Here is a 24,799-nt window from a genome sequence, read left to right as displayed (position 1 = left end):
GAAATAACATCCCAATTATTTTCCATATTTCAATTCAACAACTCAAATTATGCCAAACTGCGAAGTTTTGTAAAAAATTAGCTCTCAAAATTTTAGCTCCTCAATGTTAATTGAATTTGATATATATTTATAAATATCTCTTTTTTTTATTACCTGAGCCCTTCTTCCAGAATTCAAAATAAAATTTGCCCCTTTTTCGTGCTTTATTTTTTTAATTTATATTTTTAAAAATTTTTTATAATTTTTTTTAAAAAATTTGAATTATAATCTATAAAATTTTTTACCATCATCTTAAAGTAGATGTATTTTTAAGCATACCTTCAAAAAAATTAGAGTTTTTTATTCAAAATATCCTAGGATATATGCGATTTTACATATTGGGGCATTTTGAAATTTGGCATACGAGTAATTGTTATAAGCAATAATAATGCCAAATGTTCAAATAATGAATTATTACTTCCCCTTGCTCATTTACAATGAAAAAAAGGAAAAGAAAATAGGTTGCTATAAATTAAGAAGTTCGCGAAGTGAATTATTCTTGATGAAAACGGAAAACAATGTGCCAAGATAAATTTTTGAATTTCTCCACAAATTCCACAGAAAATTTTATAAGATTTAATATTTAAGCATAATTTGAGCCGTAGGATTGAAATGTGGAAAAACATTGGCATGTCATTTCAGACAAAGTCTGATTTTCTGTCAAAATACATATATTAGAACAATACTATATATAAATATAATATATAGTCAAGTCTTTAATCCGGACTCGTCGGTACTTCGGCGATTCCGTATTATCGGTTTTTCCAGATTATAGATCATCAGTTTAAATCTGGTAAGATGGCATGCAGAAATTATAAAATTAAAAATATGACACCGTAATTTATGAAATAAAATGTAATTATGATCTAAACGCTATCAAAATTTACAAAAAAAAAAAAAAAAAAAAAAAAGCTTAATATATATTTGTTTACTTTATTAAACATTTCTTTCAATGCGTACATGCATAAAGCATACATTATGCATAGTCGAAATTAGAAAATTGCAACCAGAAAACTATTTGGTGTGTATTCGTGATATTTATAATGACGAGGAATTTGATTTAAATCATATCAAAGACGGAGTACAACGAGATGAAATACTACATTTAGTAAATTATAAGCCGAATAAAATAAAAACATCTGCCCTGAAGATAAGGATAGTGCTGACAGATCAACTTCCAGTTCACCGCGTGCAGCAACTTCCCCCCCCACACACACACACAGCAGCGTGAAATTGATAAACAGATTTCGGAATGGTTAGAGAAACAAAGGATATGCCTTTATCCATTTTTTGCAGCAATTCCACTTTTTGTTTGATGGGCATTGAAACATGCTTTCGCTTTGTAGATCCTTTGGCAGCTCCAGAATCGGAAATTCTTTTTGATATAATCAAAAGTTCAAGCTTACTTTTACAAAATTGCTCTAACTGTCTGCAAAAAATAATAAGCCAGATCCAATTAGAAGATTAAGAAGCAATGCAATCTGCAACATTAACTGAAATAGATAATTAGATAATTTTAGCTTAGCTTATACCGTCCGGTATACATTATACGCACATGTGCATGCGTAAATGCATATGCGCATGTGTAAATGCATTACGCGTTTAGGCATGCGCAGAAGGTTTGTAGCTTTGAGGTCCGGATTATAGATCATTCCGGATTATGGACGTCCGGATTAAAGACTTTTGACTGTATTATGTTTTCATTGTTCTTCCAGACGTTCTCCAAAATGTAAGAAATTCATCGCAACTTTCTGTAAAATACATCCATTATGTGTTGATACCATGGAGACATTCTTCATTTTGTCACATATTTCTTGAATCTTCTAGAATCGTGGGTCTATAAATCTTGCCTTCAAATCCTTCTAAACTTTCCATGCTGCAATTTCAAAAATACTAACTAAAAATTATCCCAACCAATTCTGTTACATCAAAAAGCCAGAAATATTTTGGAAAAAAAAAAAAAAAAAGGAAGGAAAAAGGGTAAAATTAATTTTATAGAGAAAACTGATGCATAATCTGAGAATTTTGAATAATCTGAGACAATTACACAGGAAAAATGCTTACTATGAAAAAAATTAAAAAGAACACATTTTTAATTAATTACATAGCTTATTTTGCTTTTACTAAGAGCTGTTTCGTAAATTATGCTTTATAGCATTAAACCTTGTTTATTTTTCAGATTCAAAATATTGTAAATAAGTTGCCGAAATGAAACTTTATAATATGACAGCGAAAAATAAAAATGTTTTATTTTAATGTAATTTTTTAAATATAATTCCAATATATTACCATTATTTAATAAAATCTATCAATGTTACGATGCTTTAAAAAAAACCACCGAAAAAATTCTCAGTTCTCAAATTTAAAATTTCCTATAGAAGCTGATCTTAAAATTGCGAAAATCACAAGTCTTCAAATTTGAAACCGTTTAATAAATGAATCACAACCCCCAAAAGCGAAAAGTTGTTTAAGAGCTCTTTATTAGAAAAAATGAATTTTGAAATGCTTATGTTTCACTTTTTGCTTAGAAACTCGAGTATCCCATCACTTATATTAGAAATAGAAACAAATTATAACCCATGAACCCATTCAAAAAATAACCATATACATCAGTGAATCGCCAAAAATATGCTTCCAAAATGATAATTCACACTCAAAATGGCAGTCGTAAAAACAGACAGAAATTTCAGATGATTAAAATTAAGGACCTTCTACTGATTTTGGCCAAAATTAAGGATTTTTAAGGATCAAAAGTGAATTTTAAAAATTAAGGACTCTTAAGGACCATACGAACCCTGTTTTTATTAAACATAATTTTAATACTGTTGTTATTTCAACACTATCATAATACCATTATTACATTTGTACATTTGTTAAAAAATTTTACAAATCACTGAATTAAAATGTATTTAAACAAATTAATATTAAAATCTTTTAAACATTAATAACCTAACATACTAATGCATAACTATGGAGGAAGACCATATACACAAAGACCATATTCCTACCTCCATATACACAAAAGAACTCATATTTGCAAAAAGGGATAAAGTTCTTTTTGGTGTAATAAAACGAGAATGAATTTATTAAGCCATAACCAAATACCTGATAAGAGTACATGTATTAAACATAAATCTGGTGATAAATTGCTAAATTTAATTAAATTGCTAAATTGTAAATATTAATTGCTACATCGTAGCAAATTAAATATCAAAACTATTAAATCATTAAATTGGCACCATTTTTAGTGCTTTCACAAAAAATTGAAAAATTTATGCACAAAGTCTTAAATGGAAAAATTCATGACAGTTGGCAGACAAGCATTAATTGTGGTTTATAAAACATACTGAAACCTACAGTCTGATTGAAAAACTGCCTCAACACCCAAACACATTTATTTTATTTAAATTTTTAACTGATTTATATTTTCTTGTCCAGAGGAATGCACTAGATGGCCCTTATTTCTTAGTGGCACTGAAGGCCTGTTCACATTGATACGTAGCCCTCCCCAAACTTAAATTGCTCAAATACCAGCAGAGCAGTTCTCCCTCTTTTCTAATGCCCTATTTATATATTTTGTCCATATAGTGGAATGAACTTCCAGTTTCATTGGACAACAAAGGGCAGATGGGTGACTATTATGAAATTCACATTTCAGTATTCAGAATCATGCAGAGCCTGAATACTAGAGCCAGTACAACCAATGCATCTGCACCAAGAGGCAGAATTTAAGGGCGGAAAATTTTTAGATTTAAGGAAGGAATATGGCAACAGAATTTAGAAGCCTCAGAGTTTGCAGAGGGTAGTAAAAAGCTTAGCACTGATCCCCAGGTTACAGCTATCATCAAAGTATGTTTAAATATGCCGTAAAGTCAAAGTTGAAGTCCAAGAATCCCTCACACACAGCAGAGAGACTGTATCCTTGTTAATAAAACTTGTTTTGAAAAGCCAGATGAACAACCAATCAGGCACTCTGAAATTTACCCTCTGGGATGGCAGATTGTTCCATATTGCTTACAATGTCAGTTTGCACTAGCCACAAACTGCATGATTTGAATTCATATTCATACTAATCTATTAATTTAAACTCTGAATGGCAGTGTCAGAAAAGGGAATGAAATATCAAATAGGAAAATTAAGGACCTTTTGCAAGTTTAATCTGAAATTAAGGACTTTTAAATAATAAATGGTTTCCAAAAAAACTCAAGAAGTTTTAATCTTATATAGCATACCAGGAACATATAGATTAGCATAAAACAGTAAAAAATAATTCAAAACAAAACAAAAATTTCAGGAGAAACAGATACTCTGCAGAAGGGCACTCTGTGATCCTTTTGAAAAAAAAGTTTTCTGGAAATAACCTAAATATCTAAATTAAATAGGTAGTTTTAATATTACATTAAACAGGCAAGCTGAAGGAAATTTATCAAGTTCAAATTATTGCAAAATTTGAATTAAGCAAGTTCAAGTCAGGCAAGCTTGACTTTACATTATACTTGACAATCCAGAAAAGGCTATATTTTGGGGTTCTGTCCAGCACATTGGAGCTGCGCTTTGGGGAGAAGTGTTTAGAAGACTACAGGCTTCAATTAAAATCCCATCAACAGAAGCCCACCAAAACACTTCAGGAGCTTGCCATGGATGTAGAAGGCTGTCCCATCTCACCTTTTCGGAGTGCCCAACATAAACAAGGGAAATCCTGTGCCTGCAATACTTCATCGACAGCATCCTGGATCCTGAAATACAGAAAGCTCTACGAATGTCAGATGTTAAAGATCTGAAAAGTGCTCTAGTGTATGCCATGAAATTCGAGGCAGGCCAGCCAACTACTCATAGAGATCGCCACCCAGTCAGAGCTGCTCAAATCCAAAACCAAGAACATGAAATGACTGCTGATTTAAAACAACAATTCAACGTCTTGAGACGGAACATTAGTGACAAGAAACTGACTGTAAAGTGCTGGAACTGTGGTGCTGAAGGACACATATCACGAAACTGCAGAACACCACAGGGCACAGATGTTAAGACCGCTCCTAGCAAGCAGCAGGGAAACTAACTAGTGGCGATCTCGCGAGGCAAACGTTGACAGATAATGAAAAGCCCCAGTTTAAAGCGCTTCAGATTTCTGCAGTGAGAGGCGACAGTAATACAAACTTTCCATAATAGGACATATTAATGGAGTTCCCTGTAATATGACGATAGATACAGGAGCCAAAGTTGCCATCATCCGAAAAGATTTGGCTCAACAAATGGGAAGCAAACTTATCTGGACGCCGCCCTGCATTACCCTCCAGACTGTGTCCAGCGAGAAGATTGACACTGAGGGGAAAGTAAACGTTCACGTTTGGAAGTGCTGCATACCATCACACAGCAGATGTGGTAGATACAGATCCTTGCATACTCAGATTAGACTTTCTAAGGAAGTACAATTTTTCCTTGGACTTTTAAAAATTTTTTTTTGGAATTAATGATGAAGAAATTAAATCTGTCCATAAAATCATAGTACAAGGCAATATCCCAATACCGGCAGGAACAGAAATTTTACTTCCTTTCACCATAGTGATAATTCAATACACTATCATGTTTGCTTTGTGATCAAAATACTAGCAAACTCGTATAACAGAGAGACTTAGGAAGCAATACCAATGAATTTGAAAAGTGAGCAACACCATGATACTTTCATTCAATGTTCGACACATCCCTTCACAATTATGCTTTCAAGTAGATTCATATTAGTTTACTTTAATCTCTTAATTAAGTTCACTTCAATCCCTTCGCAATTATGGTTTCAAGTAGCTTCAGATCCTGCTTGACGCCTAGGACTTTTGTGTGAGGCAAGCTGAACATATGTTTAAAATTTTACTAGCAACAACAGTAAGAGGATAATACAGTCAAATACCAAAAAAACACAGATCTGAAATCCGCATTGCCTCTCAAAATATAAACATTCAATTTATAGGTTCTGAAAACCCCAACATGGAGAATGAAATACTGAATAAAAAACACTTACAGAATTATGACATCATAATTACTGAGTAATAATGAGTCATAATGGAAATACAAAATTATTGACATCACAGTAAAAGTTTATTCCCCTCTAATCTGCAGAGGTAAAAAAACAGACGATTCATTAACTTTTCTTTCAAGTTCACGATTCCCGTTGTCATATTTTCTGAGCTTTGTTATTTCATGAGATTGTTTAATGCTGCCTTTTTTTAATCTGGATATTTTGTGGATAAATTAAAAATACTTTAAATTTCAGTGGTTTTTAATACAATGACAGATAAGAAACATGTTCAAAATTTTACTGTTTGCAGCGTTGAAAAACGTGAACATGCTGCATTGACAGTAATGGAAAAAGTGGAAATTTTGCAAAAGATGGAGGATGGTACTACTCCTCAGTTTATAGCAGAATCGTATGGAATTGCAACACGGATTGTGCATGATATATGGAAAAATAAAAAAAGCTGCTGAAATTTTACAGCAACAGTGATTCTAACACCAGAATCCGAAACCAGAAATCTTTGCACAAGACGAAATTGGTAAACCTTGATGGTGTCTTGTATGAATGGTTTCGGCAGTGGCAGAGTGATGGAGTACCAATTTCAGGACCGCTCCTGAGAGAAAAGGGAAAACAGATTCATGCTGATTTAAAAATAGAGGAGCTGTGTGATTTCAGCCGCAGTTGGCCGAACAGATTTAAGCAGAGACACAGTATACATTATCTGAAAGCATGTGGGGAAAAACATTCAGCAGAAAAAAATGCTGCAGAGGAATTTAGAGATTAATTTTCTGTGTTAGTTGCAAAAGAAAATCTTAGCCCAGAACAGGTTTTTAATATGGAGAGACTGGACATTTTTGGTGATGTTTGCCAAGAAAGACATTTGTGACAAGCAAAGAAAATGCACCATCAGAGGTGAAAGAAGCTATAGAAAGAGTTACTATTTTAGTATGCAGCTGGAACTTAGAAATGTAAACCAGTGGTAATGGGTATGAGGACCAATCCCAGAGCTCTGAAAGGAGTAAAATCCTTACCAGTGATTTACAGTAAAGATAAAAATTCCTGGTTCCCGAAACAACTTATGACTGAATTGTTCATACAGCATTTCGCTAAAGAGGCTAGATGGCACAATAACAGTGTGGGCTTACTATCAAACTGCAAGACTTTATTTTTATTAGACAACTGCTCTGCACATCCAGATGCAAAAATGTTAACACATTACCGACCGGTAGCCTATTAATCGCTTTTTATCGCCAACGCCTACCAACCAATAGCCTATTAATCGGCTATTCATCACCAACGTCTACCGACCAATCACTTATTAATCGGGTTTTTTTAGGCAACGCCTGCCGACCGATAGCCTATTAATCGCTTTTTTCTCGGGGCTACCTAAAAATAGCCTATCAATCGGTAGCCATGGCAATAAACAATTGCCATTTGCTATATCATCTGCATTTTATTATTAGTATTGAGGTACATTGCTCATTTGCGTTAAGTGCGTTGCTTCATAAACTCCCACATTTTCACATCATTTTTTTAAAAAATTACCATTCACAATGAGCGAAAAAAACAGGGTTCGTACACATTTCTGCACACGGAAATTAAGGACTTTTAAGGACCATTAATTAAAAAAATTAAGGACCTATGAGCAAACGGGAACTAAATGAATTCAATTGAAGATATTATCTATGCCTGAATTTCACTTTTATAATACCATCCTAAAACCAAAATAGATCCCTAAGTAACCCGCATTATTACTAAACATGAATTAATTAACATAATTGTTAACCTCTTCACGCCGACTGTCACGTATACGTGCCAGCAACGAACACACTTATCTACCGGCCGACACGCAGGCGTGCCAGAGCATTGTTGCATTCTCTACCGACTGTCACGTATTTGTGCCAGTACCTTGGAACGTTTTTCAAACTATAATTTCTGCCACAAGATGGCACTGTATGTCCATATGGTTTCAGATACACGTGCATTAGACATGACTCACATACACGTGTTTTTGATTATATAAACAAATGGGGAACTAAATGTTTCCGAATGGCGTGATTTATGACGGCTCTTTAAATCGCACTTTATTCACACGTGGTAGTTGTTTATTGTAAGTAAAAGTTTTATATGCGCTAAAGCGTTGAGTATTTCCATTTACAGTTCAGTTTTTAGAAAATAATTAGATCTTGTTAGACGTGAATTCTTTCTCTTTTTACCGTTTCAATGCCGAAGCGTCGAAAATGTTTAACAGAGCATGAAATAGCAGAAATGATGCAAAATATTTCAGATATTGATTCTGAAATTCTGATATTCTGATATTGATTCTGAAAGATTAACTGAAAGACATTTTCCAAAACTTTGTTCAGAAGAGACAGATAAGAAAATGAGACGACGATGCTTCGTTTGTTCACATTCCAGGAAAAATCCTCCAAAACGGCAAATGACTTATTACGAGTTCAAGGAATGTAACGTAGGACTGTGTGTAGATCCCTGTTTTCAAATTTTTCATACAAAAAGAGAATTTTAAGTAATATATTTAGTTTTCAGATTATAATGTTAAAAGTCATAAAATGGTGAGTAATTAAAATAAAATGTGTAAAATATGCATTTAAACAAGAAATAAGGTAATTAAAGTATATATATAAAAATATCTATAAAGCATAATCCGTTTAAATACTCTATAGAGCATTATTAAACAATGCGTTGATACTTCGGAAATTTCATGGATTTGAGCTTAGTAGCAAAAAAGCCCCCGGCCCTGGAGAGATGCTCGCGGAAGACACTGCCGGCCTCCACGATAAGCGCGCGTTTTCGCTACCCGTCTCGAAGGGGTTAATAAGTTTGAGAATAAAATAAATTATGCAAATTTATCAAGTAGTATTAAATATTTTACACTTATGATAGTTGGTCATATTTGAACGTTTATATCAATTTCCTTCTCTTTTAAGCATCTTTTCTAACAATTAGAGATTTGTCTCAATATGCAAACCAATGCTCTCACTAGTTTCTGCACGCTTCATCTCCTAACTTATCAATCTCTCCATAATGTAGCTATGAGGGTTTAATTGATCTGGTAAAAGTTAAATAGTCCAAAACCCCCGAACAGACGTGAAGCATATTATCGCTATGTCTAAAATTAACTACAATATCAGACAAAGGTTTAAATAAGCCTCTTATTTAAAAAGAACTTAGAACATAAAGGCATGTTCTGATGCTAACAAAATCAATTACAGCTCACGGTGATGTAATTAAACAAGAACAGTCAAATTCAAACTAATAATGTGGACTAGTGGTCAAAGATTATACAATTTAATTGTAATTTAATCTGGCTCAATAACTCTATCATATGAGGAAATAGAAATTGGAAATTATAGTAAAGGTTGAAATCAAACAAATGGGTAATTTACATAAAAATAAATGCACATATCTTTGAAGAATAATTTTCTTTATGTACTCAGTTTCTTTCTTCAAAACGTTTCCTTTTCATTTTAGAATTTTTGGATTTAATTAAGGATTTCCGTTATTCTAAAAACACTAAATGCATTTAGAAAGTAGAGAAAAAGCAGCTAATTTTATTTCTTTAGTAATATGTACATTCAGAAGCAATATGAAATATACATAGTAAAGGACAGTTACAGAGCTGATGTGGCAGAATTTCTAGAATTTAGTAACACAATGAACAACAAAATCTAGAAATGGCAAAACTTTTAGAATTTAAAGCAAGCATTGGAAGCAGAATTTAGAAAGGCAGTAGGCAGCAGAATTTAGGATCCACAGAGATTGCATCAGGTGGGAAAATGCCTGGCAATGCCAGCTATGCGTATGATGCATTAAGAAATATTAGATGAACCTTTTAAACTGAAAGTTTTCAATTTCTTTATTAATAAAAAAATCCCTTTCTATAATGCCTGCCCATGTGATAAGATCAGAAGCATTTTTGATATTTTCGATGCTTCTGTCTAATGAAAAGTAGAGCAAATAAAGAGAAGATAAACATGTTAAGATTCTAGTATCAGAAGTAATACATTCAAATATTATGTTTTCATTGTTCTTCCAGAAGTTCTCCCAAAATTAAGAAATTCATTGCAAACTTTCTGTAAAATACATTGTTCTTCCAGATGTTCTCCCAAAATTAAGAAATTCATTGCAAACTTTCTGTAAAATACATCCACTACATGTTCCAACAATGGAGACATTTTTCATTTTGTCACATATTTCTCGAATCTTCTAGAATCTAGGTCTATAAATCTTCCCTTCAAATCCTTCTAAACTTTCCAAGCTGCAATGTCTAAAATCCTAAAGAAAAATTATCCCTACCATTTCTGTAACAGAAAAAAAAAGCCAGAAATATTTTGGAAAAAAGTAGGAGGGAAAAAGTATAAAATTAAATTTATAGAGAAAACTGATGCAGATTCTGAGAATTTTGAATATTCTGAGACAATTACATGAAAAAAACTCTTACTATGAAAAAATTAAAAACAAGACATTTTTAATTAATTACACAGCTAATTTTGCTTTTGCTAAGAGCTGTTTCATATATTGTGCTTTATAGCATTATACCTTGTTTATTTTTCAGATTTAAAATATTGTATAAGTTGACAAAATGAAACTTTATAATATGACAGCAAAAAATAAAAATGTTTTATTTTAATGTTATTTTTTAAATATAATTTCAATATACTACCATTATTTTAATAAAATTTATCAATGTTACGATGTTTAAAAAAAATCGTTGAAAAATTCTCAGATTTTGGAATTATTAAGTTTCTATTAAAATCGCCAAAATGTTGAAAAGTCGCCAAATTTAGAACCATTTAAAAAAAGAATTCACATCCCCAAAAGAAAAAAATTGTTTAAGAGCTCTTTACTAGAAAAAATGAATTTCGAAATGCTTATATTTCACTTCTTGCTTAGAAACTCAAGTTAAACTTATTAGAAATAGAAACAAATTACAACCTCATGAACCTATTCAAAAGATTACCATATATACGGCAGTGAATCGCCAAAAACATTCTTTAAAATGCTAATTCACATTCAAAATGACAGTCATAAAAACAGACGGAAATTTTAGATGATTAAAATTAAGGACCTTCTGTTGATTTTGACCAAAATTAAGGACTTTTAAGGACCAAAAATCGATTTAAAAAAATTTAAGGACTCTTAAGGACTGTACGAACCCTGAAAAATGGTACTGGAGAGTTTTATTTAGACGATTTATCAGATTGTCCTGACAGTTATTTAGAACATGAAGAATCTGCGGCTGAGCGGCCGGTCGGACGTGCGTGTGCTGTTTAACCGCTAGCGGTCGGTAAAGTGTTAACATTTGATAATATCATAACCTTTCCCCCCCCCCAAATACTACATCATTGATCCAACCAATGGGCCAGGGTATAATTCACAGTATTAAGTGCCACTATAAATCAGAGTTTCTAAAAAAAACTTCAAGTGACCATTCTATTTCGCTTTGCGATTATTAAAAAAAAAATTCACCACCAAATACCGAATCATTTGTTAGCTGACTCGTGGAATTCTGTTTCCCCAACAACATTAATAAATGCCTGGCAAAATGTATAGTCATCTTCTCTGTTTATTGAAACTGAGAGTGATGACAGAGAATTTTCTGGTTTTCGAGTCAGTGCAGCAAGGCTTAAAGCAAGAGAATTGCTTTTATATTTGAAAGAAAGAATAAATAAAGAGGCTTTGCAAGAAGATATCATTGAATGAATGGTGTCAGATGAGCCAACAGTGGCATATCAGATGACCAACGATGAAATCACTGGCTCTGTTTTCAACTCACCACAGCAAGAAAACGATTCCGACACCAACACAGATAGTAAATTTGATAAGAATGAGAAAATATCTTTTAATGAGGGGTCTGGAACATGGTGAAAAATATCTAAATTTTTTAGATAAACAGAGCTGTGTCACAGAGCAAGAGATATAATTTACGAAAAAACTTACCCTGGAGCACCCTAAAGTTTTAAAACAAACCTCTATCAGAAAAATGTTTGAAACATGTAAAAAAAAATTAAATATTTTATGCTTTAATATCCTTTATTTCTATATGTCTTTATCGTATATGTCCTTAATGCTTTTAAATATCCCTGTAATCACTAATTTACATGAATAATACAATAAATATATAATAATAATTTAACGCATACAATAAATTAATGTAATAGCATATATGTATATTATTGTAATAATGTATATAATAATTTAATTAAATGTATATTATATGCCTTATTTATTTTGCACTTCTAGTCTGAATATTATGATTTATCTTTTCTGTCTTGGAATCAGCAAAATCCCAAGATCTCCAGAACCTCTCGTCCCAAGCACTGCAGATTTCTGGACTTCTATTGTATAAACAAGTTATGATAATATCATTTTCATAACATCAAGTAAAGAACAATATCTTTCACAGTCATTCACAAAATACAGACAAAAGCAGTATTTATGTAAATCATAAAGAAAAAGTACAGGTAAAATATTACGTACCTCTGGATCTTTACTTATATCTGGCAATATATAACCATATTTTTGAGCTAGAGCTAATCTCTCATCAGCTATTTTCTCTGGATCAGCAAGGTAACCACGACATTTTGGATCAGTATAAAAAGGTATTGCATCTTCTGGGGGTAATTTACGATGTGGTATAGGTTTTCCTAAATCAAAAAAAGTAAAAATTCAATTTTTCTAAAGAGATAATTAAATGATACATTAGAAAATAGAAATTTAATGTTAAAATGCTAATTTATTGTTAATGATGTCAGTATTCAAAAGACTGTATATATAAATGAGAATCAACAACCAATTCTAATTCCTATATATTACTATAAAAATACATTTATAAAATGCACAATGATAGTTTTCGTATTTGAAAAATAATAGAACATATACATAAAAATCCACTTTGTATAAGCCAAAAAAGTATGGCTTTCCATAGAAAACCCAGCCAATTTGGCAAGTATGCTGGGTATTGAACTGCAAACTTTGAAGCACAATGCACAAGTCTGATTTCCTAGCGTGCATTCATCAACTATCATTCATATCAAACATCATTCAATCTGTATTTAGTATGGAAAATCACCTACTGACTGAAGTTTCTTTTTGAATAAGTTAATACCTAATTAATGATTTATCCCGTATGCCATCTTTTATCATAACAAATGAATGCAGAAAACACCTTTCCAGAAGAATTTAATTTCTAACAGAATTTTTTAAAAAGTGCCGATATAACAGCATTGCCAGATAGTACTTCTTAAACCTACTCACAAAATTTATTTGCAAACAGTAAAATAAATTTGGTCCCCCTCACTGCACATTTTCCATATAAGCAAAAATAATTTCTCCACCATTAGAAACTAACCAAAACTTACATCATTTTTAAATTGCATGTTATATGCTCTTGACCATGGATACTTCTTGTTTTGGTACATATTTGATGGGAAGATTCCAATAATTTGAAAATGGTCTGTCGTGCTACCTCTTTTAAACTTAAAAAGGGTATTTACTAATAAATTAATAAGAAGTAAAAAATACATATATGATAAGAGAAACAGTGAGGAGGATAATATTATTAAATCTTTTACTCATTACTCTGTCACATAATTAATAAAGTGGGCCTGTTGTGAAAAATTAGGAACACTAAAATGTAATACAATACTGTAATTCTTAAATGGTCAACTAAGTTTGCATTGTAACCGTAACAATCCATCGATACTTATGAATGTGAGATGAGATGTGTGACCTAAGGAACAAAAATTTATTAAAGAACTTACCCAGAACCAGAGAAGCCAGATGCAGAATGATGACAACCACTATCACATGTGAACCTGAATTTATTTTCTTATTTTTAAGCATCACTATTTACTTGAATGAATATTAATGAAACATTAATTGAAATTGGTAAGATTAATAAAATTTCACTTGCTGAATAGCACATGTTTATCACCAGATCTACGGTAGCTTAGCCTTTACACATGACAAAATTAATACAGTCAAAAGTCGTTAATTCGGACACCCATAATCCGGAATGATCTATAATCCGGACCTCAAAGCTAAAAACTTTCTGCGCATGCGCCGCGTTGGCACAAGAGAACAGGCGTTTTACGCGTGCGCTTAAGACCTTGACTACTGCGCATATGCGTGTGCGCAAGTGCAGAATACGTTTTCGCCTGCGCGTTTAATGTATAACGGATGGTGTAAGCTAAAATGATCTAATTATCTATTTCAGTTAATATTAATGATTGCGTTGTTCCTTAATCTTCGAATTGGATCCCGCTTATTATTTTTTGCAGATTGTAAGAGCAATTTTATAAAAGTAAACTTGAACTTTCGATTATGTCAAATAGAATTTCCGATGCTGGAACTTCCAAAGGATCTACAAAACGAAAGTATGTTTCGATGTCTAACAAACAAAAAGTGGAATTGCTGCAAAAAATGGATAAAGACATGAAGAATGTGACAGAGAGGTTAGTGAAAACGAAAAAATTTCGATTGACAAGTTAGTCGGTATTCTCGGCACAGCAATTAACGGGACTTGAACAGCGGAACTTTGTAACTGAACAAGAAATTATGTCTGTTTATAGAATTAAAGAGAAAGTATTATCACATAAAACGAAGCAACTTAAACAACTTAAAGAAATGTTTAATAAAGTAAACAAATAAATATTAAGTTTTTTTTTGTAAATTTTGATACCCTTTAAATCATAATTGTTCTTTATTTCATAAATTACGGTTTCATATTTTTAATTTTAGAATTTCTGCATGCCATCTTACGAGATTTAAACTGATGATCTATAATCCGGAAAAATCGATAATCCGGAATCGTCGAAGTCCCGACGAGTCCAGATTAACGACTTTTGACTGTATTACTCTAATAATGTAGAATACATTGAAACAAACCTATCTTTTTCCATCAGTTCAAAATAAGGGTCCTGAGAAAACGTAATAATGAAAAATTTTGGTAGAAAACAAGCGTAATCAAATAGCAAGCCAATTTTCTGTATAATAGAAGAAGCACATGCACGCTATCACTTATTCGATGATCCACAACATAAATGAATAAGAACACTAGCGAATCCAACTTTCATACTGATCTCGCTAGCTAGCAGGAAAAAAAAGCAGCTATCTTATACAAATCTGGAGTTTCAAAATCTTAAGATTCCAAAGAAAATACAGCCCAATTCACAAAATGATGACTCTTGATCAAGCACAACACTAATTGCAGGTGAAATCTGGCATCACATTTTAAATCAGTAGAAATTATGTAATTTAGAATTTCAAAATCTGGTATACATTTGAAATCAGCAGAAATTACGTTAATTAGAATTTCAAGATCTGACATACATTTGATATCAGCAAATATTAAATTACCAGAGTTTCATTGTCTGGCATAACATTCAATATCATCAAATATTAAATTATCAGAATTTCATTGTCTGGCATAACATTCGATATCATCAATTATCATTGTCTGGCATAACATTTAAAAATTCTAGTATAAGCTGCTACAAATGTGACATAAGTCAAAATCAAAACTAAGAACTAATACATACAATACATGTAGCATACAACTTCCCTGCAATTCTGTAGACAAATTACAATTGTAACTTAATACATATTACAATATTTCATAAATCCATCACTGTTATTCACAACTCTTAATTTATATCATTTCTTATTTAAGAATTTTCAACACAAACATGTGTAGATTTACCATTGTGTGATCTGAATAACTTATTTACCTACAATGTCAATTGCTAACATTTCCTCAGGGGCTAAATCAAACTTTTTTATATTACTTGTGACTGTTCTAGAGGATTTGGGTTTATTCTCCAAGCATAGTTGACAATTTTCACAAAAGTTTTTTGGGTACTATTCGGTTTTGAGGGCCGTAAAAAATCGCCAAACTATTGTTGATGCCAATGCTGCCAAAAATAATTGTGGCAGCCCTAATGCAACAAAGGAAGTATAATAGTAAATAACTATCTAAGATTGATGTTTTAATTTAGATGAAAGGTTAATTTCATGTAATACTTTTAATTATTATAATTTATATAAAAAAGGCTAAACATGACTGAATGGAAGCAAAAGAGTAAATAACTATTTCAGATCATTATTATAATTTATATAAAAATTGCTAAACATAACTGAATGGATGCCTGCATCACTATTTCGCTACCGACTTATCGCTAAAGCATAATTTCCTCTCGTTGGTTGTTTAAACGTAATTTTCTATAATGAATGATGCCTTTTCTTCGAAAATATTCTCGGTAAAGTGCAGAATCGTCCACTTATTTGTTTGCCACTTTTTACAAGGGTAAAAACAATTGGATTTTTGTCAATTTTCTTTTAATTTTTAAGTGAAAATAGGTCGATGTGTACATAGGTAAAGGGTGTAAGCAGTGCCATTTTTGTGCAATTCTGGGATTTGTTTTTTTAAGTGAAAAAAGGTCGATGTGCACATTGAATATGTGAAATTCTTAAAAACGCATCAAGCAGTGCACCCAAAATTCTACTGCCGACTTTTCATCATGGACAATTCTCAAATTGTTAAATCCATAGGATATAAAAAAAAAGGATTTAAAAATTAAACTAGTATTTCAATGGCATCTTAAGAAATACAGAACGATATAAACTTACGCAATCTGAAATCAGCGCATACACTAGATTTGGTGCCTTTTGCGCATACATTTTCACTGCAATTTTTTTGCGGTCCTCAAAACGGAGCAGTATTGTTCTCTGTATCTAAAAACATGCCCTTCCAGAAATATTTCTTCTTTATGAATTTGTAAGACTTGTTGGTACCAAAATGTGGAACATGAGCAATCTCTAAACAAGGTTTTACTAAGGAATTTGGGAGTAGAATTTTTCCTTCATTTTTTTCAGGATATGGTGGAGAATCAGAATTAAGGCACAAAACAATCTTTTGTAAGAAATTTCGGTGAATCTTCGGATTATGGTAACTTGACGATTTTTTGGCAAAAATTTGGCGACCAACCCTGCTACAGCAAACTGCTATTTTTTTTTTTTGGACGGCATTTTTTTTTCCATGAAGGCATGTTTTTTTTTAACTCAACATTTTCTCCAACAATCTACTAGCCAAATTACGCTTATACTAGAACTTTTATGAAACAAAAGTGCATAATCATGACGAAGATTAGGTGCAAAATTGGGAGAAAGTGCAGAATCACCCACTGCTTGCCGCGTTTTTAAGAATTGCACATACAGGGTATCCATGTACACGTCGACCTATTTTCACTTAAAAAAAACATCCCAGAATTGCACAAAAATGGCATTGCGCACACTTTATCCATGTACTCATTGACCTATTTTCACTTAAAAAGTCAAAGAAAATTGAAAAAACTCCAATTCTTCTTACTCTTTTAAAAAGCGCCAAACAAATAAGTGGGCGATTCTGCACTTTAGCAGCGAAATTGTTTCTAAGTGCTTATTAGCTAAAATCACGATCAGAATTTTTCGGAAAATGTCACATGCCATGTCTCATGATCTCTCATTTCTCTGAGACAAAATAATTTGTGATTCGAATTGTGTACTTCTCAGATTATTGCTAAAGTCCTAGCTAGTAACCTTTATGACCTTACCGAAATGTCGCCAAACTACCTGTTACCATATTCCAAAGATTAGCTGAAATTTCCTAGATAAATAATACAGTTCAATTTTCACAACCAGTTCACCCAGCTAAAAATATTCTAGGGAGCGGTTTGGAAAAACCACTGTTAAATGTATGAATCCCACCGCTGTATATACACTGCCCACAGAGAAAATGCAACAGCATGAAAAAGTGAGTAGAATGCAATGAAAATTAACAGATAGACAGAGAATGCACACAAATAAATTTAATTCATTTCCAAAAGAAAAGCAAAGCAGTAATCAAATATACTGGCAGAACAGTAGGAAATGGAATTTCTTGTGGCAATACAAAAAGCAACCCTTCAATGTATACATGTGGATAGTGTCGTGAAAGATGGATGACCACATGCTTTCCACCACCCTACATACTTCCTTTTCTAGTTAAGGCTGAGGCAGATCAAGCAAATGACAGACAATCATATCATACAATGCTCAATGCACGTGAGTTCTGGAAAACTTGATGGCCAAAGAAGCATCCAAGTACCCTGTATGGTTTGTCTGCTGATGATTCCAGCATTTAAAATTATAATGAGCTATTAAAAATGAAACATTTTTTGAAAGAATCCTTGATGCATTGAAGAGAAAGACTACTAATAACATCTCCTGACGAGTCTATTAAAAAAGTTGCTAATAATAATATCAAAACTTCAACCTTTCAAATTTAATCTGAAGTTAGGCATTCTCACCGGCATTCTTGCTTTTGATTTACATTTCTTTTACCAGATTTTTTCACTCAGTTCAATTAACTTCCTTATTCTCTCAACATCACAACTGCTACAATTTTCATGTATAAAATAGTGTCCATATGCATTGCTCTTTCATTTCTTGCTCTGACAACACATGACAATGATGTATTCAAACACAGCTCTGAGTAATCAAACCCTCCCCGGAAGTTTATAGATGCAGTAGCTAATAATCTTCTGTGTGTGTGTGTGCGTGTATGCGGGCATGCGTGTGTTTGTGCGTGTGTGTGTATATATATACGTCATGATATGAATGATTTGGAACTTAGTGGTGGCGTGAGAGATGCCTAGTGAAGAAATTTGGCAAGACAGACATGGCCAGATTCAAGATAATTTTATTATTGAGGACAGCAACTCTGGATTCGCAATACTTGCTTCACATACGGACGGGTGCCTTATGCGCCCTACAGTTTTGTTAGCTCAGCTCATATTCAGTAAATAAAGAAGGTAGCCGCAAAGTATTTTGCCAGGAGGAAAGCATAAGCAAAAAGGTGTCATAGCAATTCAGATGAAGAAGGGAGTTTCAGTTCAAAAAGTTTTAACTCGAGTTAAAAAAGCATTGGTTTACAATTATTTAGTGATTAGGCATGCGATATAAGCATTATGTAGGATTGCATGATTAATTTGAATGATGCAGTTTAGACTTATAGCACTATTTTTAAGATATAAAGAAGTCCCCAAATTAAATAAAAAATAAAAGAGGTTACAGCCAATTAAAATTAGAAGTTTGCTTTCATATTTTTTGTCTTACACATCTCCCCCTTCAACAGTGGCATAACTAGAATTCTTGGGCCCCTATGCAAAAAATTTTCCTGGGCTCCTTTCTCAATAATTTAATGTGCTTCAAAATAAAAAAATTAAAAAAATAATAAAAAAGTTTTATGTTGTTTTTTATCACATCTAGATTAATTGTTAAAAAATAAAACCACATTCTTAGGGAACCAGTTGAAAGGTACGTAACATGAAGAAAGAATAAAAAGGGAAATAATTTCCCTTGACCAGCTGGTGAAATGAAAATTTGCTTTAGGCTGTTTATTTGATGTCAGATGATTTTAATTCAGTTACTTATGACTTTTTGTGTGAGTGCGAGAGACAGATTTTTCTCTCCTTTCACTGAGATTCATACTGATAATAAATGAATAAGTCTATATAAAAAAAGAACATGTCGACGTATAGCATTAAGAAAAGGAAGAAAGCCTAGATTTGCGGAGATTTTTATATAAAATCCAAGAAGTTTTACATACTAATGTTTTAAATTTTTATACAAAATCTGCACCTATCTAAGTTTTTTCGCTTAAGTTAGCAAACTTATAAATAATTAGTTATATTATAAACTGACAGACAAGATAATTGATAAACGTACAGAAAAGCTATTACATTAATGTATACAGTCAAAAGTCATTAATTCAGACACCCATAATCCAGAATGATCTATAATCCGGACCTCAAAGCTACAAACTTTCTGCGCATGCGTCGCGTTGACACATGCGCATAGGCGTTTACGCATGCGCGCAAGACCTTTACGGCTGCGAAAATGTGTGTGCGCAAGCGCATAATACATTTACGCATGCGCGTTTAATGTATAACAGACAGTATAAGCTAAGATAAAATTATCTAATTCAGTTAATGTTGCAGATTGCGTTGTTCCTTAATCTTCGAATTGGATCCGGCTTATTATTTTTTGCAGACCGTTAGAGCAATTTTATAAAAGTAAGCTTGAACTTTCGATTATGTCAAATAGAATTTCCGATATATATTTACTACAAAGCGAAAGTATGTTTTGAAATCCGAAATCTGTTTATCAATTTCACGCTGCTCTGCAGCAGAGAGGGGGAGGGGCAGAAACGCCGCGGCGCGCAATGAATTGGAAGTTGATCTGCCAGCACTATCCTTATCTTTAGGGCAGATGTTTTTATTTTATTTGGCTTATAATTCCTTACTAAATGTATTCATCTCGATGTATTTCATCTCGATGTACTCTGTCTTTGATATGATTTAAATCAAGTTCCTCGTCATTATAATTCGCTTTCGATAGTGAAGAAAGTGACAGAGAGGTTATTGAAAACGAAAACATTTCGATTGACAAATTAGTTGGTATTCTCGACACAGCAATTATAGGACTTGAACAGTGGAACTTTGTAACTAAACAAGAAATTATGTCTGTTTAATAGAATTAAAGAGAAAGTATTGTCACATGACATGAAGCAACTTAAACAACTTACATTGAAAGAAATGTTTAATAAAGTAAACAAATAAATATTAAGCTTTTTCTTTTTGTAAATTTTGATACCCTTTAGATCATAATTGTTCTTTATTTCATGAATTACGCTTTCATATTTTTAATTTTGTAATTTCTGCATGCCATCTTACCAGATTTAAACTGATGATCTATAATCTGGAAAAATTGATAATCCGAAATCGCCGAAGCCCCGACGAGTCCGGATTAACAACTTTTGACTGTATTACTCTGTGATTTACTCAGCTTATGAACATGATTTATGCAATAATATACAAGTAATACATAAGAACTTTTATAATGTAAATGATACATTTGTTAAATATAAAACATTTTTATCATAAACTTCATAAAGAAAACTATTTGAACATACAATTTTTGTAGAAAATATGCATGGTAAAGTTTTTTTCTGTCTTTTTCAAAAACCTTTTGGTATACTAAACTACTTAAATACATGATTTTTATGAAAAATATGAATGCTAAAGTTTTTTACTGTTTCCTATTAATTTTCTTCAGTCAGTACTGCTCTTCTTCTCCAATTTTTTCCTCCCTCAATAAGTGTAATGATAACATTGGTGGCCAAAACTCATCATCTTTTAAAATTTGCGTCTCCTAACCTTCATTTCCGCAAAATTATTTATCAATACTTGGATGTCCATTTTCTCAGCCATCTCAGCTTCAACACTCAATAGTGAAAGGTTTGACAACCGATTTTCTATCATACTGTTTCTTAAATATGTTTTTATTATTTCAGTAGTGAAAATGACCTCTCACTCGTGGCTGTGGTTACAGGTAATGATAAATACAATATAAGTGAATTGCACACTCCAGAATAACTGCTTGTCATGTCATAATATTTTACCATTGCTAATTTAGCTAAATCCTTAAAGGATTTCAAATTTTGGATTTCTGTTTCTGAAAGTATTTATAAATAATAAAAGTTGCACTTCCAGTGCAAGTCTTCTTTATATGTTTTCTATATTTTTGAAACATTATTAATAATTTCCGTACATGTTAAAAATGACAGGGTTTTAGGTTCTTTATTTCTCTTTTATTTTTCAAATTTAGTTTCTATGCTCCATTTATTTGCAATAAACTCGGCTTCTTTCTTCTAATGTCTTCAAATTTGTTTCTCATATCTTGCAAAGTAAGATAAACGCTTTTTAGATGTTGAATGCTCCATTCAAGTCGATTGATTTTCGATTGTCTAGCCGATTGATGGGTTGATCGATCCTGCACTATAGCGCAGGGCGTGTTTAAAAAATTTTCTTTTTAATTTTGGCCTGTTATGATGTTTCTTAATGTATGGAAACATAGATTATATTTATATTTCATATTTATCATAAAAATATTTCATGTTAATATAACAGTACGTTATTAATAATATTAGTAGACATTTGCATTGTTAATGGTGATAATTTTGGATTTTTCAGATAAATGGATTAAAAGTTTAGCTGAATTGAAGTTTTAGCAAGTTTTAAATTATAAGAATTTAGTTTATGATTAATTTAGATATTACAAATCAATAACTTACCTTTATAATGAAGAATTATATTTGAGATCACATTGAAATTTAATTTTAAAGAAAAACTTCTGTTTGTTCTCGCCATAGACTAGAGAAATGGCATTAGAATAAAAGCAAGTTTAAGTTCAGTTTACTGTTCTGAGCCGTCAACCAATTTACAAGTATACTTGAGGGGTAGCGTTTAACACTTCAATGCAGCTGTTTAACGAAGAAAGGGACCCCGCCTAAACTATAAATTTCCAGTGCCTCCGCAAGTTGAGTCACAGTAAAACTTTCAACCAAGACTTTACTGTAAAGATGTCCATTGTTCATTTCCCTTTTAAAAAGCTGAAACATCTGTTTTTTTTTTTTTTTTTTCCCCACTTCAGTTGAATTGTACTATTATTATTGTCATATTCCAATGATACATAATAAATCACCTGCAATATCTTTCTTCTACATTTCCACTCTACTATAAATGCATTTCAGTTAATGTATTATTATTAAATATTTAACAGTAAAAATTATGGATATTCAAATATTTTTAGGAAATTCTTCACAAGTTTACGATGAAACCGTATAAGTTTACGATGAAACAGGTAGAAACAAATTTTATTGATATATATCCAAAGAGCTTTGAAAATGATATACGAAATGGAAATTTAATACGAAATGGATAATACGAAATGGAAATTTTAAAATTAAACACAAAATACTTATGGTATGAGGATTTATCTAAGTTTAAATAGCCACTATAGCAAAATATGACGATTCTCTTTTAAGTTTCAAGGTCCCAGAAATGTTTAATAATTTAGAGTTAAGCTTATTGATATTAATGTATATTTGAAGATGAGTACTCTGTCGCATGGATTCTAAAAGTAGTACACATAAATACTTGTTTAGGAAACAAGTATAAAGTTTCTTCATAATTAGTAAAAATAAAATTGTATGAAACAAGTTTTACGTACTTCATAGAGAAATGCGCAAAACTTCATTTATGAAAATAGGTTCATTGTACTCCAGATGGATCAGAAAGCAAAAATCAGTTAGGAAAAGCGGATATATTTTAGGAGCATTAATATTTATGATTATTGTTATGTTTTATTTGTGTCTTAGAAAGCTATTTATGTCTCAGAAATTAATAACCTCAGATTTCCAGTCTTTACATTGCTTATAAATTAAGCAGCATCAATTTCTTTATCTTAATCATTAATTTATTAATGACAAAAATACAAAAAATAAATATAATATATGGGAACATATATTAACGGAAGCTATTATTATGTCTTAGAAAAGTTATGCAGTGATGCCAAAATGAAAGAGAATAATGAACAAAGGGATTTTATGAGTAAAAATCGCATCATTTACTATTAAAACATATTAATTAAATTTTTTAATTTGCAAAAATTATTGAAATATTGCAATAACGGGGGAGAATTCTTTTCTGAAATATTCCATTCGTTTGTGTAGTAAAAATACTAAATTTGCGTAATTGTAATTTGCGTTCTTTTAGATGTTGAAATGCAACTTAAAACTATTAGGGCAACGCTGCCATTGATATTTTTAATATTTTCAGCAATTAATTTATTGAAATTTATGAAGTAGTATATACTTTTAGTTGTGTGATGCCATTTTTATTATCATTATTATACTATTATAGATGATTTCATGTACTGAATGCTGTGGAAAGTAAATTAAAAGCAAAAGTAAAGTAAATTGTAAAATTTCATTTCAAATAACGATCAGAAAGTACTCAATGAAGGCATTCTTCTCCTTAGGCAAATAGTCCTCGAGTGCTTTATTATATAATAATTCAATTCAATTCAATTCAATTTAAATAACATACAAATTATTGCGCATTACTCAATTATACGCTTAAGTGTTTCATGTTGTTAAAAAAATTGTAATTTATTATATTTTTTCAAACGAGGAGAGATTAATATATTACTTTAAAAACAAATTTAATGTCTTCAGAATTATCTTTTACAGATAAGTGTGAATTTTTGGTAGATGGTTAATTTACAGGTTAAGAAACACTACATCTTCTCTTTTCTAAAGCAAATCAAGTAAATCCTCAAACGAGTTCTGTGCTTTCAGATTTAATTCTCAATTAGGGATTTTAAAGAATTCCTAACCTGCATTTTATCTGCAATGTGAGAATATTTTGAAAATTTTGATATGAAAAATTGGATAAATATTTATTTACTCATTATTTCAAGTAAAAATATTCATCCGTTCCATTTCCAACCCCCATGAGTGAAAAAGTAATGAATTTCGATAAATTTAATGAAAAAAATTCATTAAATTTATGCCGGAAATTAACTGAAATATTTAGTCGCTTAATGTTTGAGCATCTGTGTGTTTGTAGCCTGTCCCCCCCTTTTTTTCGAACCTTGAATTCATTCAAAGATCCCTAAGCCGAACGGGAAATCTCTCCTTTCTAAATGTAGTGCCATAAATTCTTTGTGTTTCCTGGACTAGGGGGTGGGGCAAAGTCCTTTCATGCCACTACTGCTCAACTTACGTTAACGATTTTGTGTCACTAAGAAAGAAAAGCATGTATTCTGGAGTTATCAATTGATACTTACGAATGATTCTCCCCTCCAGCTTAT

At 31.7% G+C, this 24,799-nt stretch overlaps 1 protein-coding gene across 2 annotated transcripts in view; it reads right to left on the bottom strand.

Moving 5' to 3' along the window:
• The window catches only part of mRpL15 (mitochondrial ribosomal protein L15), a 93,836-nt gene that overhangs the window by 715 nt on the left and 68,322 nt on the right, over window positions 1–24,799 (bottom strand). For both annotated transcript variants that reach the window (XM_085825362.1, XM_085825361.1), the window contains exon 5: window positions 12,545–12,711. In XM_085825362.1, the coding sequence (XP_085681488.1) occupies window positions 12,545–12,711 (167 nt within the window). The remainder of the gene's footprint in view (window positions 1–12,544; window positions 12,712–24,799) is intronic.

The sequence above is a fragment of the Stegodyphus dumicola genome, chromosome 10 (assembly GCF_044657685.1).
Source record: "Stegodyphus dumicola isolate Sdum_Otavi_A_Nest chromosome 10, ASM4465768v1".
Classification (NCBI taxonomy): Eukaryota; Metazoa; Arthropoda; class Arachnida; order Araneae; family Eresidae; genus Stegodyphus; species Stegodyphus dumicola.
The sequence above is the reverse complement of the archived record's forward strand: the minus strand, read 5'-3'. Positions and strand labels throughout refer to the sequence as shown.